Source organism: Lichenostomus cassidix, chromosome 3 (assembly GCF_008360975.1).
Source record: "Lichenostomus cassidix isolate B80296 chromosome 3, HeHo_3.0, whole genome shotgun sequence".
Lineage (NCBI taxonomy): Eukaryota > Metazoa > Chordata > Aves > Passeriformes > Meliphagidae > Lichenostomus > Lichenostomus cassidix.
The window spans coordinates 60,664,123-60,679,407 of record NC_139483.1 but is presented as its reverse complement, the minus strand read 5'-3'; the positions used below and the strand labels follow the sequence as shown (position 1 = coordinate 60,679,407).

The 15,285-nt window shown below is 40.8% G+C and overlaps 1 protein-coding gene across 2 annotated transcripts in view; it reads left to right on the top strand.

Moving 5' to 3' along the window:
- The first annotated feature begins 960 nt into the window (after positions 1–960).
- The window catches only part of TPD52L1 (TPD52 like 1), a 49,703-nt gene continuing 35,378 nt past the window's right edge, over positions 961–15,285 (top strand). For both annotated transcript variants that reach the window (XM_085056044.1, XM_085056043.1), the window contains exon 1: positions 961–1,098. In XM_085056044.1, the coding sequence (XP_084912170.1) occupies positions 1,080–1,098 (19 nt within the window). In that variant the 5' untranslated portion in view covers positions 961–1,079. The remainder of the gene's footprint in view (positions 1,099–15,285) is intronic.

Sequence of the window (15,285 nt, the reverse complement as noted above, 5' to 3'; positions counted from 1 at the left end):
CTTTAACCAAACCACGTAACCTCTTTTTTCTTTTTTTAATACATTTTACTTCAAAGTATTACCCATGTGTATAATTTCACAAGCAAATGCCCAATACTTCTTTCATCTGCCTTTACTGTCTTGCTTTGTTATTTTTAGTAATACAGACCTTGAGAAGCTATGCGTCCTTAACATGTCCTGGAGGCATTCAGCAGTATCATATACTCAAATTAGATACAGTGTCTGACTGATAAATACAGGATAATCGGCCACGGAGAAGGCAACCTTGCTAAAACAAGTATTCTGGACCCATCCACAAGTGGAGTGTGGACTGATCACAGAGTGTGGAAGTTATGATGGCATGAGCAAACCTAGAGTAAATTTGCACTGCAGTGTGAACCATGTATGGTCATTCCATACAGTAAGAGTAAGGTATAGACCTCTGTGTTGGGAAGAAGTAATAATTTTTACTTAAGTTGCTAAGTCTAACTGACAGTATAGGCTCCATTGTTCCTTTGGATGTATTCCCGTGCTTCTGCCATAGGACATAGTAGAACTTGACATCCACAGGTACTCAGATGAGCCATGAACTCATCCAGTTCAGGCACCTGACCACTTCGCTGTGCCGCTGTTGCACCAGGTCCGCCTTTGCTCAGGCGGGAAGCCCGCCGCCGCTGCCTTGGAGCTCCCTGCTTCCCGGCGGGGCAAGTCCGGAGTGCCTTCCCTCACCGGGGACACCGCGACAGCCCGAGTGCCTCTCCTCAGCGGGGACACCGTGACAGCCCGAGGCGTTATGCGGCGGAGATGGCGAAAAACACCTGTGCAGCCAAAGAAGGCTTGGCGCTGAGGGGCGGGAGAAGGGCGCGGGCACACGGCTCGCCCTTGGGCGGCCCGGGCTGAGCGGGGCGCCCCGGTGAACGGCGCCGCCCGGGCCTGGCCGCGAGGGGGCGCCGCTCGGCGGCGGCGGGGGCGGGAGCGGCGGGGGGCGGTGGCGCGGCCCGGCCCCGGCTGTCAGCGCCGCCCGAGCCGAGCCGAGCCGAGCCGAGCCGGGCTGCGAGCAGGGCTCCGAGCCGCACGGACGGCTGAGCCTTCGCGCTGCCATGGAGCCACAGGCACGCGGTGAGTCTCGCCAGGACTCACCCCTCGGGGAGGGCCGGGCCGGCGCGGGGAGAGCGCGAATCGGGGCGGGAGGTGCCCGGGGCGGTGAGCCCGAGGAGAGCCGCGGCGCGGGGCACGGGCCGGTGAGCGGAGCGCCGTGGGCTGTGCCCTGAGCGGCTCCCCGTGAGCGCTGCCCGGCACCGCCGCCGGTGGGGAGCGCGGCATGACCCGGCCCGGCCCGCTGGGCGTCCTCGCCCGGCGCCCCTTCCTCCATCCCGAACCGGGATCCCGTTTTCTCATGGCCGGGATGTCGGCGGCTGCTTTCTCCTCCTGCTGCCTTTAGACGTTTCGCGGTCAGGCAGCTGGATGACAACTCTGTGTTAAGTTAGTCCCGTAAGGGTTTGTTGGTTGTGTGAGGTATTTTGGTGTGTCCTGCACCTCTGGCCATCCCCCCGCGGTCGGGCTCCAGCCGCTGCCTGCCGGGGACAGGCGGGACGGTGCGATCCCGAGCCGGCATCGCCGCCCCGTCCTGGAGGCTCCGGTGTGCGGGAGCTGCATCCAGCTGCAGGGACCCGGCACTCGGCTCCTGGATCCACCGAGAGCCGCTTAAAATTGGATCCGCTAAAATATTTCTGCGGCTTTGCAAACGCGGGGTTCATTCACTTAAAGTGAGCATTTTCCATTGTAACCATTGTGGCTTACTTAGCCGGTCATATCTCTCTCTGGATAAAGTTAATTGGCCTCCAAAAAACAGAAGAAACTTTTCATGTGAGTTATCAATGATGTTTGGGTCAACCTAAGAGATTTAGCGCACACAGGTCTTGCTCACCTTTATAATCTTGCTTCTGTTTTCTAAAGAACCTTATGGCTTTGTCACACAGGACTAAGCAGGTGGGACAAATATTTCTGCAAAATCAGAGTGTTTAGAAAATATTTAATGCCATCTATAAAACAGGGAGATGAAATAAGGAGATGTGCTCATTGAAACTAACTGAAAAAATAGGCTTCCAGAATAGTTAAAATCTGCCTTAAACAAATACACCTAAAAGAGGGAAGTGCTGGCTGCAAATACATTTGCATGTAAACGAATACAGTGGGAAATTCGAGTTTATGGTGCTTGTGAATGAGAGCCTTTCCGGCAAGTGTTGTGTATGTGCTGTCCCAATGGATACATGGCTGAAGCTGCCCAGCAAAATAAATAGATCTGTGGCTCAGTTCACTGGGTTTTTAGAAGTCAGTATTAAGACTAGAGCATCAGACTGTGATTTAAACTAATTTTCTGAATATATCTGTATAGCTACTATGATGGGAGCGCTTGTTCTTTAAACAGGAACTTCATGTTATACAGAATTTGGATAATTTCTTGTTTTGTAGAACTGATGGAAAACAGTATCAGATTCTGGTTAGCTGGATAGTGGTATATGTACATGTGAATTTTGTACTTGCTCTGACTAATAAGATGAGTAAATACATTCTCAGTGTGTGTTAAAAAATCAGGTCAATAAATGTGTTTTGCTAATGGATATTTGGGTCAGCAACTCTGTTACTTACTTACTTGAATAAATTCTTCTTTTGGATGAGTATCTATTGGCTAATGAGAGAATGTAAAATTTTACCTGTATGAATTCTTGAGTCACTTTTTTATTCAGTTTCTCACCTGTGTGTTTTACTTCTACAGTCTCTCAAAACTGTCTCCCTTTACTAAAAAAAAAAAAAGAAAAATATTGCTTTGATAAACTAGCAGTAATATCTAAGATTTTTGTGGTAGGTATTTGCATGCCAACAAACCTTTGTTTCAAAATACCCTCCCTTTCCTTCTGGACTTAATTTAGTGCATGCTATTGCACTTATGGAGCCTTGCTGGCAAGAAGAATTCAACCTGTGTGTGTCTAATGCTGTCAAATTCCATTAAGTACATCTAAGCACTGGCCAGAAAGGTGAATTTTTCAATCCCACTTACACGTTTTGCAGGGCACAGTTATAGCAGCTTACTAACAAAACAATAGCAATCTTTGCTTGAAAGAGTTCTCTACTTCCAATATCTGCTTAAGCAGTAGGAGAAATGTATATACATTTGAATGAGTTTATTAATTGCTTCTAAAAAAACTTTCAGATGCCCACAGAGAAATGAATTCTGAATGGTTTGTTCCAATGTGCTCTGCTGGGGTATTGTATTCCAGCTGAAAAGACAAAGTAAAAGCTGTGCATTTAAAAGCACTGTTGAATTTCTCATGTTGAACACTTTAAAAGATTTTCTTCAAAAAGACTTCTCTATATAATTGTGTTGTTTGTGCCATTTTATTTTGTCCTTAAGGCAGGCTGTGGCTGAGTAGAGCAATTTCATGTTCAAGAAGTACATGAAAGTATAAAACACAGATTTCTTCAAAGCAGGAAAATTATTTTTGTCAGCATTTTTACACAGCAACATGAGTCAATTTTGTAAAGCTTAATGCAACTGTGGACAAAAATATTACATGTAAATGTATCAAGGTACTGGGTAGAGGTCACAGCTAAGCATCATGAGTTTCTAGGTGGTTCAAGGCACAACATAATCTTTGTCCATGCCCCAATGACTGTGAAAATTAAATGCTCTGATATTTACTTTAGAGAAGTAGAGAGAGTTCATGGACTGAAAAGGAGTTACTGTTATACTTAAACGTATTGAATATGTCTGGAAGCATTCATGTGAATAAACTAGATGAGACAGTCAACCAGATGGAGGGTGATAGAAATTAATGTTAAAATTATTTTCTAAAGAAATAACCATATGTCCCATGTAAACAAATTCAGATGTGTAATAAAAATAATAAATTTTACTTTACATAATTTTAGTGTTTAGGCCTCTGGGTGCTTTTCTCTTTGATTATTTTTTTCCTCTTAATGAAAGAGCTAATCTGGGAACACACCAGCTATACTAGCGCTAGGTGCTAAAAATTTCATAAGAGCATATTTGTTTTCCTTCCTATGGCTGTCAGTCGTTTCTCAAGTGAAAAGTTTGGAAATCTGAAGAACAGTGTTTCTCTTTGAAAGAGAGGAAGATCAGAACTGTGTATTTGCCTCTCATCATACTCATTCTACTCCAGGTCCAGATTAAGTACTGTCCTATGTAGTCCTGCTTTCTAGTTTAAAACTGTGAATGTCCTGTAATAATGACAGTACCATGGATGTCTTACCTGTCTCTCATCTGAGAATCCCATGTGACTTTTAAACACTGGAGCTTTGCTCATGACACATTTTTCTCCTTTTGCAATAATTCTACATTTCTTCATGTGTCCAGATACGATTGTACCTTCTTTCCCTGTCGCATCCTCTATTGATTCTTACTCTGATGAAACTTTGATGTGCAGCTTTCTGCTCTGCTTTTACCTACACAGGTAGCTCAACCAGCTGCTTGCACTCCTGGCCTCTGAAAGGGTTTTTGAGGCATTTCCCTGTGCTAGCAATTCTTAGAGCTGTTCCTGACAGATGTTCTGCATCTTCAGCCAGTTGTTCATTGTAGCCATAATAGCTTGCTGTGGCTACACTCACCCCTGTCAGGTGTTGTGGTGAGAGCTGCGGTTAGTTCAGATGCTGGATGACTCCTCCTCAAGTCCTGTGTCTCGTAGGCCTGCAGCACCTCTCTTCTCTTCTTCCCTCTGCTGTGTGCAGCTGGCATGCTCCTGGGATGCTCAAGCCACCTGTATCTGGCCTGTGATGTTACAGAGCAGCGAGGCAGCACCTTGGCGTGTGCCATTTGACTGGAGCTTATGATCCCAGGAGTATCTTTGGAAGTCACAGCATTAGCTCAGTGCCCTCCCTGCTGCAGTGCCACGTGCCATCTCAGAGTTGGGTGGTCTGAGGTCTCCACCATGGGAGGCAGTGGTGAGGAGGACTTGTGTTACCTGTGATATGGTGTACAGTGCTTACCAAAATGCCATTGGCAGCTTGGTCAGCATTCTCTCTCCCTGCTAGCTACTCATGTGGTTGCTAATCCATATAGGAATCTGCACAGAGTCAGTTTTGCAGTGGGAAGGTGGGGATAGGGGACACATGGTGATATTACCTTGCTGCAGCAGCAGTGCTGTGGCCATCACACCAAAGCAGTGTCTTGCTGGAGAGGGCAGCATCTTCCCTATCCTCATATTTGAGGCTGGTGCTTTACCAAGGAGCACTGACTGTTTTGTTCTGTGTTCACCTTTTCCCTAAGGACAGCGTAAAACTACTGTTTTGGAGCTGATTTAGTGTAATTGTATTGTGAGAAGTGCCTGTCCACATGTGCTTTTTGAGGCATCAGGATTCACTCTAGTTATCCAGGGGTTTATGCTGTCTCTGTACCGCCTTTGGAGCTCACCATTGCCCTGCTATGGAAAGCAGGAGAGAGGACTTTGCAAAGGGTCAGGAGGATATTGGAGTAATTGAACCAGCGAGTGATAACCTGCTTATTTCACTGCACGATGGAAGTTTCAGCTGCTGTGTTAATAAGACCACATGAAGAGGAGGTCAAGTGAAAACAGGCAGGGTTGTAATTTATAATAGGATTCTTGAATATTTAACAAGAGTGCACAAAGCTCAAAATAATAGCTCTTTCATGCTTTTTATACTACAAGAAGGGAAAATGCATGTGTGGAATGAGTTATTCAGTATATCAAATTTTAAGCAAGCAAATGAGAGAAATCAAATGCAGTGCCTCTCTTTCACACTTTTGAACCTGTACTGTTTTCAGCTTCATGACTCTTGTCACAGGTGGAAATTCAGTTCACTGAGACGGAGAAAATTTGAGTGGCTTCATGCTACACCTGAGAACTGAAAATATCATATTGTGGGATTTGGAAATGAGATATAAAAGATATACTTCCTCTAAAATCTAGGGTCAGTCATATGGGGCTTTTTAACTTTGACAGTTTTGCAGCCATGAGGATATAAAATGCAGAACATGCTAAAACAAAGACATCTAACCCTAAACCATGTTTTAAAATTCTTGCTCAATTTTTTTCACCTGTATCTTCTTAATTTCATGGGGCTGCTGGTGTGAGTCCTACAGGGCAGCACGAGTATAATCTGAGTCTACTCTCTGTTTTAAAGTGCACTAGTGGAAAGATGAGTTTGCTGATGCTGTCCTGATATACCTTCCTGACTAGTACAGTACAGAAATATGAGGAACTTTTGAGGTGCTTTGCTTAAGCCATGTACTGCACAAGCTTGGCAGAAGATTGCAGAGGGGTTGAACAAATGTTGCCATATTTAGAAATTTATGTATCAATTAGTAGCTTGTTTTAGCACAGTCTTAGACTTCCGATTTGGAAATAATGTAGTCAATCCTTGATTCAAAAGTGTTTTCAGGGCAAAATAAAATCTTGCTTTCAAATTAGAATGTACCTCTTGAGATAATAGATCAATATGATATATGGGCAGGCTAGTTTTACCTGATTTTATTTGTATCTCATAGAAATGCACTGTTGCAATGCCAAATTTTATATATGTAGTGTGCTGTAGTCATATCACTGCTGTCTTAACTGGGCCTGTTGGGTGATTTAAACCCATCTTGTGTGAGAAATGGTGAGAGAGGACTGACATATATGGATTTTAATATCAGATGTCACACTGACCTTCTTCAAAACCCTGGCCACATGAGTGGATTTGTTTGGTTCTTTAGGACAGAGGTAATGTTACTTAGCCATCTTTGAGATCCATGGATCAAAATCATAGCTAACTAGGCTATCATCATTACACTTCTACACCCATGGTGTGGTTAAGTGTTGCAGGTGGGTAGCTGTAAAATACATATTTAGCAAGTGCTTGTATTGTACTTTAGCAGTGAATCTCCCTTTTCTTGCTCTTATGCTGTCTCTCATTCCCTCTTTCACTTCATACAAAGAAATAGAACAGCAGCAGTGGAGGATCTTGTAGCAAATGTTCTTATCAGAAAATCTAAAAGAAGTGTAAGAATGCAGCAATTATGAAGTGATACTTCCTGAAGTGCCATCCTACCATGATGATAAAGGTCTTACAGTGTCTTCAATTTTCCCTCTCCTGCTTGGGTACATTTTACCTTTTCTGTGCTTGTAGGATTTAAAACCTCCAGATAAGAAAAAGGGCTTCTAAAAGGCTGCTCTTGTTAATAACTTCTGTGTAAGATTTCTTGAACTTTTTGATTCTTTGTTACTTATTCCAGCAAAATGTTATTGTGTTTATATTAATGTCAAGTGGTTAATGGTGTGATAAAGTGAAGGATCCACTACTGGATCCTCAAGCAGACAAGAAAGATCCCACTACAAATAGTTGCATAAATACTAGGAATTTCTGTATTCTCTTTGCATTACCTGTCATGTTTTCTTATGTAAACTGGTTGTTGAAAGCTATCTCACGCTTGTAGCTAAAATCCCAGGCTTTTACAGCAGCCAAATAAGAATAATACAGCAGTAAAATTTATAAAGACAGATTTTTGCAGAGAAAAAGAAGAGTTATAGTTATGTGTGTGTATCACATGGCCAGATAAAATAGCTTCTCCCATTTTGTCTGCTGTCCAACTAACAGGCTTTCAGATTCTTAGGAGCTATGTAGTCAGGGATCCAGTTCTTGGATAGGTTTTTAATATCTTTGCGTTTCTAGTCACTGAAGGAGAATCCAAGGAGGTCAGAGAAGCAGGTTGGGGGTATAAGGAACAGAGGGAGGCCTAATGCCTTGTGTCATTTCCAGAAATTGAAGGCAATGCTATCTCTTGAGCAGTCATTTCGTTCTGAAGCAAGGACAGCTGTCAGGAAAAATGCTTACTTCTGCATTTTTTGTTGGTCTTTTAAGGTTTAGTTTCTGTAAAGTTGTCCTGCTGTCACTGCTAATGTGCTTTAGCCTCCAATTATCCTTGCTGCCCACCAAGAATGTAATGAAAGTACACAGGAGCTAGAGCTCTAGCTGTGCTTTAGGCAGAGAGAGACCTAAAGCTACACTTGGAAAGCATTTTTGATACTCTTACAAGCATGAAGTGCCTATATATATGATGTTGATTTTCCCAGTATAAAGTGTTTGCACAAAATGTTTATGTAGCAGGCAGCAGAGTTTATTTTCATGAGCTTTCTTGCTGAAAGGGCTACCTCTGGTCAATGAAGTTGTTATGACCAGATCTTCTCCAAAGTATTTATTCCTCTATTGTAAACCATTCTCTCTCTCGGTTTTGCATTAACCTGTGAAACACCCTTCTTCTTTAGCCATCCAAATACATAACTTCTCTCTCTTTAGTACCTGTGCCATGCTTTCAAACTGTATTTAATAATTGCCTAATAATTAAAGTTACTAATGTATAAATTGTAAGTAAAGCATGGAAAGCATAATTTAAAACTAGGTATGGTATGAGTTTAAAAGGCTGTATAATTTATATTCTGTAAATATTTATAAATGGTAGCTGAAGGGAGGTAATGCTTTCTATGTTTGCTTCTTCAGTAAAAAGTTAGGTTTTTCTGTGTTCACCTATTTGTTCAATTGTTGTCTTTTCAACAGTTTCCTCACCAGGAAAGTGCCTTACCAGCTGGCTGGGACTAAGGTGATGCAGGCTTGTGGTTACAAAAAGGTTGTTTACAACCCTCTAAAAGTTTTAAAATACTTCTGATTTAAACTTTAAAATAGTTTCCTTGGAATAATTGTTTTTCATTGTGCTTTAGGTGGATTTGGTAGTAACTTGTCACGCTGATGTTGGCTCAGGCATTTTAGATGCTTATCTAATTCCTTTTTCTATGTTTCTCACTTGAATTAAAATGTTCTTGAGTGCTCTGAGTAGGTCTCAGGTCACACTAACACAGATTTTTAGAGGATGATGTGGAGCAAATGTGTCTGGTTAAAAGATCTTCTGGAGGCCTCAGATACTTTATGTTCTTTCTCTGCTGGACTGGTGAATGCTAAACTTTCATTAAGAAGTGATCAGAGATAGTTGTATTTAAACACATCCAGATTTTTCACAGAGATGAGTAAAATGTATGTACATTACAGAGTTAGAGGGGCAATTATGCCAGAAACAGAAGATTTTCTTGTGCTCAAAGTATTTTAGGTAGATGGCAGCAATTACCTTATTATTGTGGGAGGAAGGTATCAAAGTCATAATCGGAGAGAATGATGTTTGCCATGTAATTATCTAACCAGTGCTGTGCACTATTATGTGCATATGAAGAACCAGTGAAGCCATGTGCTCTTGCAAGAGAAAATCCTTCAGTCATGTAGTGGGACAGGTAGTTCAGAAGATTTGATAGCAAGGAAAAGATGACGGTGAAGAAGGAGCAATTACTTGAATAGCCTGACTGATTTTAAAGGAAAAAAAAAAGGCTGCTGAATAATATCATTCATACATTCATATAAACTGAATTACAATGCAGACTTGAAGACTTAAATAAGGTCTTTGCAGAGCTAAATAACAGATATTATCAGGAATCTGGAAGTCAAATCCTTCCAGTAATACAGGTGGAGGAAAAATGTGTTCTATTGGTTTTAAATTGCTTCAAAAACCAGAGAAGCATAGATAATCAGCAATATAAATGAAGCCTGCAGTAAGGACAAGGAATAAAGAAGAGTATATAATGATAATAGTGTGTAACCATTTCTGAGACGTTCAAAAATGGGAACTGGATTTAGACCTAGATCCAGAATCAGAAGGATTCTCCAGTTCTGTACAGAAATATGGAGCATGGACATGACCTGAAAAGGGAAGTGGCAGTATTTTGGTCGTAGTTACATGCTGCGCGTGGGAGTCAAGGATGGGGAGGGTAAGAAGAGAGAAAGATTTTAACAAGTTGTGTAGGAATGAAGATGTGAATGGAAGTTATCAGCGAAGATGCAAGTTGATCTTCAAGGAAAGAAAAGACCACACTCTGCCTGTGGCAGCTACCATTTTCTGCCGCTATTTGAGGGTGAATCAGGGATCTCAAAGATTGAGACTGTATGGTGTGGCTGAAAATGCCAGTCTCTGTCTCCTGGTGCAATACATAGCCTCCTTTCCTGAAGCATGGTCTTTCTGTCACTAGGATGGCTGTATGGGGTGTGCTGCCTGTTTCTATGGGAAATACACAGATAGCCAGGGCCCTAAACCCCAGATACCTCCACTCAGAGCCCCACTAAACAAACACATTTCTTTGTAATGGCATTTTACACAACACTGAGTGGGCAAAGGCACAAAGTTAATGATGCCAAGAGCTCTGAAGGCCTCAACATGGAGCTTAACACCAGGAGCAGAATAGTAAGTGCTTCATTTCACAGCTCAGGACGCTGGCAAAAAAGCTTTTGGGAAAAACAAATGAAACTTGGAGTTGAACAGGCCCTGATAGATGGTGCTGTTCTGACTGAGAAGTGTTTTGTGTGGCCTGTGTGCAGAGAATTACTGTCAAACTAATTCCAAATTCCAGTTTTATCAGAGCAACCCACTGCAGCAAGACTTCCTGGCTGTAAGGCAATGCATTCACAGGAAGTGAAGTGGCACTCAAGAGAGCTGTTTGACAATATATTTGGAGTATTTCCTTTAAAAGTAAAAAATTGTTTCATCTTGCATATAGGGCCTGTGCAACAGAATACATTTACATTGTCTATTAAAATGCATTGTTCTCAAATAGTATTCATATAAATGGGCTTTATTTTTAATGTTTTTAAATAGGAGTACAATTGTGTTGCTTGTAGATGCATCCAAGAGTAGGTCAAGTTTATTTAGGGAAGACTAGCGGAAGTTTCCACTGTCATATGACACCCTGCCTCCCCCTTAGGAAGGCAAAAGTGCACTGGTGCAAAGTAGCTAGTCTTAATTATGAAGGGATTAAGGGGTGAAGCAGGTGGTGCTTAAAAAATGGGGGGCTGGGAGGGAGGAGTACACAACACACAAGGCACGTCTGCTCTGAAAGTGTGTTGATTCACTGCCTCATCTTGGCAGCCAAGAGCTTTTATATAATCTACCATAAAAAATTAAGAAAAACTCTGGGAAAAGGAACTGTACCTTTCTACCAACTTAGGGAATGATGTCACCTCTGGGGTGTCCAACTTAAGGAAGGCATGGAGAGCCATAGAGATAGAGAGACCTGGAGCACCTCTCCTATGGAAGCAGGTTGAGAGAGTTGGTGTTGTTGAGCTTGAAGAAGAAAAGGCTTTGAGGAGACCTAACAGCACCTTCCATATCTGATGGGGTCTGCAAGAGAGCTGGAGAGGGACTTGTTACAGGGGCATGTAGTGGGAGGACAAGAGGAAATGGCTTTAAACTGACAGAGAGTAGGTTTAGATTAAATACTAAGAAGAAATTATTTACAGTGAGGGTGGTGAGACAAAGGAACAGGTTGCCCAGAGAAGTTATGGATGCACCATCCTTGGAAGTGCTCAAGACCAGGTTGGATGGGGCATTGAGCAGCCTGGTCTAATAGAAGGTGTGTCTGCCTATGGCAGGGTGGCTGGAACTAGGTGATCTTTTAGGTCCCTTCCGACTTAAACTGTTCTATGATTTATTCTTGCTAATTTATAATGATGCTGCCTACAAAGCTTAGTCACAGATCATGGATATTTTGTACCAAACAGCATGGAAAAAGGCAGTCTTGGTTCTTTACAACTGTGGTCTTTACTCTCCCAGTATGAGAGATTGATCATGGAGGGGAAGAATAATTTGTCCCTTCTGTCCCAGCATTCCTAAATGTGTACTTTAGTATATGTAACAATGTAGGGACATTTAATTTGTGTTCAAGCAATGGGAGTAATGAATTTGAGCCTGAGGAGAATAAAGAATCTATCATGTACCCAGTTATAATTGTTTCCTGTGTATTTTCCCTAGTACATTTGCAGAGCCAAAAGTGACACATCTGCCTTACATGTTGAAATAGCTGAATGGGGGTGTGGGAAAAGCAAGCAACCTGCAGGCTGCAGCACGATTTTGCTAATTTTTAAATTACACTTTTAAAGATCATCTTAGTTATGTGTTTTGTGATCAAAAGGACACAAAATATGACTACTTGAAGAATTTACTTTTTAATTAAAATATGTAATTTTATTACTCCTTGCAGTATAGATACATTGTTGGAAGTTAATTGAGGAGGCTTGCAAATGTAATTATACTGCAGTTAGATTGCTATCTAATTATATTCTTTTGCACCTGGCTTTAGAAAAGTACAATAAACTGATTCATTCTTAGGAGAGAAAGGTTATTACATCCTGCCATTAAGTTTCAGTGATTTTGATTCAGTGAAGCAGATGCATGATCTTAATTATACAATTGATGGGATTGCCATCACTTCTACCAGCTGTGGATGGGACCCCAGGTGCCTCTCTACTCAGAGATTAGAAAAATGTACTTTCATGTATTTTTAGTAGGAAAGGGTGGGTTTAAGAAATATGACTGACAACTTCCACCTCTAACTTCCATCATTTCCATGTCATAGCTCTTATCTTCCCCTACATTGCTTTTTCTCTAGTTTGATTATATATGCATTATTCCTTCATTTGTTTTATGCTGTGTGTTACAGTTTCTAGAGTACCTTTTTTTCTGGAGAACAAGTCCCTTTTGTAATGCAGTGTCATCCACTTTCTCATTCCCTATTATTCCATTGTGACTTCATTTTTTTTCCTTTTTTTTTTCTCTTTTCTTCCTAAAGAAAGAGAAAGAGATGATAACTCTTCCACTTGAGGCATTTTTTTTACCATTGAGCTCACAGAAAGTTGTGCAACATGATCAATAGAATGCACAGAAAGTGGTACAGTGCTGTCATTACTTTCAGTTTGACATAATAGAAGGAGCCTTCTACTGTCTTTAAACTGTTACATTTCACAGCAGTTGCTTTGTTTTCCATAGCTACAGCTTGAAAATGTCACCCTTGTCTTGCCCAGGCATACAGGATTATTATTCTATGCAAAGAGAGCTTGCTATTGGGTAAAATGTGTAAGATCACCCTTGCGTTCCTAGACATTCAGATAATTATTTTGCTTGGAAGATCGGTTCCCAGGTTGAAATCTTAGGTTGAAGTAAGTGATATGTATTTCTTTTTTTACCATTATTACTATTCTTTTTTTTATCCATTGTGTTTCTGCCTTTGGGATGATCAAACTCCTTATCAATGTGTATGGCTTCTCAGTGCAGTGGTCAAGCTGTTGAGTCTCTTTTCTGCCAGTTTTGTGCATAGGTTGTCTCTTTTCACTGGCATAGATTGGCAGCTCTGTCAGTGGTTTCTGGGGGAAAAATAAGGTAGAGACATCCTCAAGATATGATTAATTTATTTTTATTATACTAAAACAGAGGAAAGAATCAGCACAGTACAACTGGCTGTTTATCCAGAAGTTTCAAATAAAAATGTTCCTTTGTTTGTAAACCAGCCAATCTATCTCATAGCTATGGATAGATTTTTTTGGTGTTTGGGTTTGCAGGGGTTAAGAGATGGAAGGGAAAACCTTAATAAAGTCAGTAATAAGCTGTTCTAGGATATCCAGGGACACCTACTCTGAGATTTTAGACTACATCCTAGAACTCCTGAATACCCAAAAGCTGTACTCCCTCCTTCTTCTTGACACTACCTCCAACCCAAAGCTCCACAGAGAGAGGGAATGAAGAAACTTGCCCCCCCATCTCTCTCTTCCAAGGAGCATACTCAGAGCAAAAAGAGGACTGAGCCCACGTGGTTGCAGAAAGTAGAATCTACATTGTTCCATAATGTTTATGTTTTTGATCTACGTCACCTGTGCATCTTGAATTCTTCCCTCTCTGGACCAAGGTGAATCCAGCCTCTGAGTTTGTTTTTCAATCATAGCTTCAAAATCAACCTTATATTCTGAGTTCTAAGTCCTTTAGGAGAATGGCAGGCTCTTCATAGTTAGGCTCAGACCTAGAAAGTTCAAGACAGGTTCAGATTTGTCCGCACTTAGAACTAGACACAGAAGGGAAGATCTTCCTTCAGTAGTTTGTTTTCTAGGTGAATTAAATGATAACATATTTTTCTATTTAGATCTCCCCATAATAACTTTGTAATAAAAAAAAATTGTATGAAAATTCTTGCAACTTCTGATAGCTTTTTCTGATCAACTTAGTTCTTTAGTACATGCTTCTAGTGTCCCTTCTCCCCCCCCTTAATCTCTATGTCTGGCATTAAGACTACACTGTAAAGAAGATCAAAGACACTAATGCAGTGTCTGGACAGTTCCTTTGTTCTACTTACCATTTCATCCCTTTGAAGAATTAATTGCAATTTAAATTTGTAAACAAGTGTTTTCCAAATATGAATAAGAAACTCTAATGACATGGCAAAAGAAGCTGTAACAAGTAATTTTGCATACTAGAAGGGTTACATAATTCGTTTTCTCACTATTTGATATGAATGCTAGATAACAAGGTAGGTATGCTATTTTTAATTGGTTGGGAAACAAAAAAGCAGAGCAGTAAAAGCACTTCAATTCTTAAGTGTTTTGTTAAAATGAAGGATCATCTAAATATTTTCCTGAATGAATGTCAGAAAATGTACACAAACAAAAATTTGATGTTCTTTAATTTTGCTGTCATTGTGGTTAATTCAACAGACCTAAGCACCCATAGTGTGAGCTTTTTCTTTTATTGGGTTTTCAGGTGGGTTTTGGGTTGTTTATTTCTTTTTTAAACAGTCAATCTACATGAATTAGTCTGACACATACTTCTGCAGAACACGGGCCTGAGATGAATACAGAGAAAACACATAGAAAACAGTCATTAAAACGTCTTTGTGTAGTTAATCTTTCAGTACTTGAGTAAGTCTAAAAATCTGTCATGGATCTTATCATTGTATTATTTGGTTATTTTAAATTCACAGAATAGTTACAGACCCTCTAGATTCCAAGTGTCTTAATTAATTTGTCATCCCTACAATTATACCAGCAAACATATGCACAGGTATTGATCAATGCTGAAAAAGTTTCTTGCATTAAATCAAATTTAACAGCAGACTGTAGAATTGGGGTCACTAGTCTTAGCTACAACTACTGTGAACTTTGGGACAAAACTCAAAAATGCTCATTTCAGCACACTGGAACTCCTTGTATGATTGGTGTATTATCTTGTCACATGATTCATGTAGAAGAACACAATAAATGTGTTCCCTCAGCTATCCACCTCCTACTTCTTTCTTTATAAATCTCCTAATACAAAGGGTTTTCTTCTCTATTGTTTTAACTTGGATCCTTCTGTATGACTTGCAGTTCCTGATATTCAGTATATAATTACTGATAATCCCACACTTTTAATGTTTCATTCATATTTTATCTATTATGTGT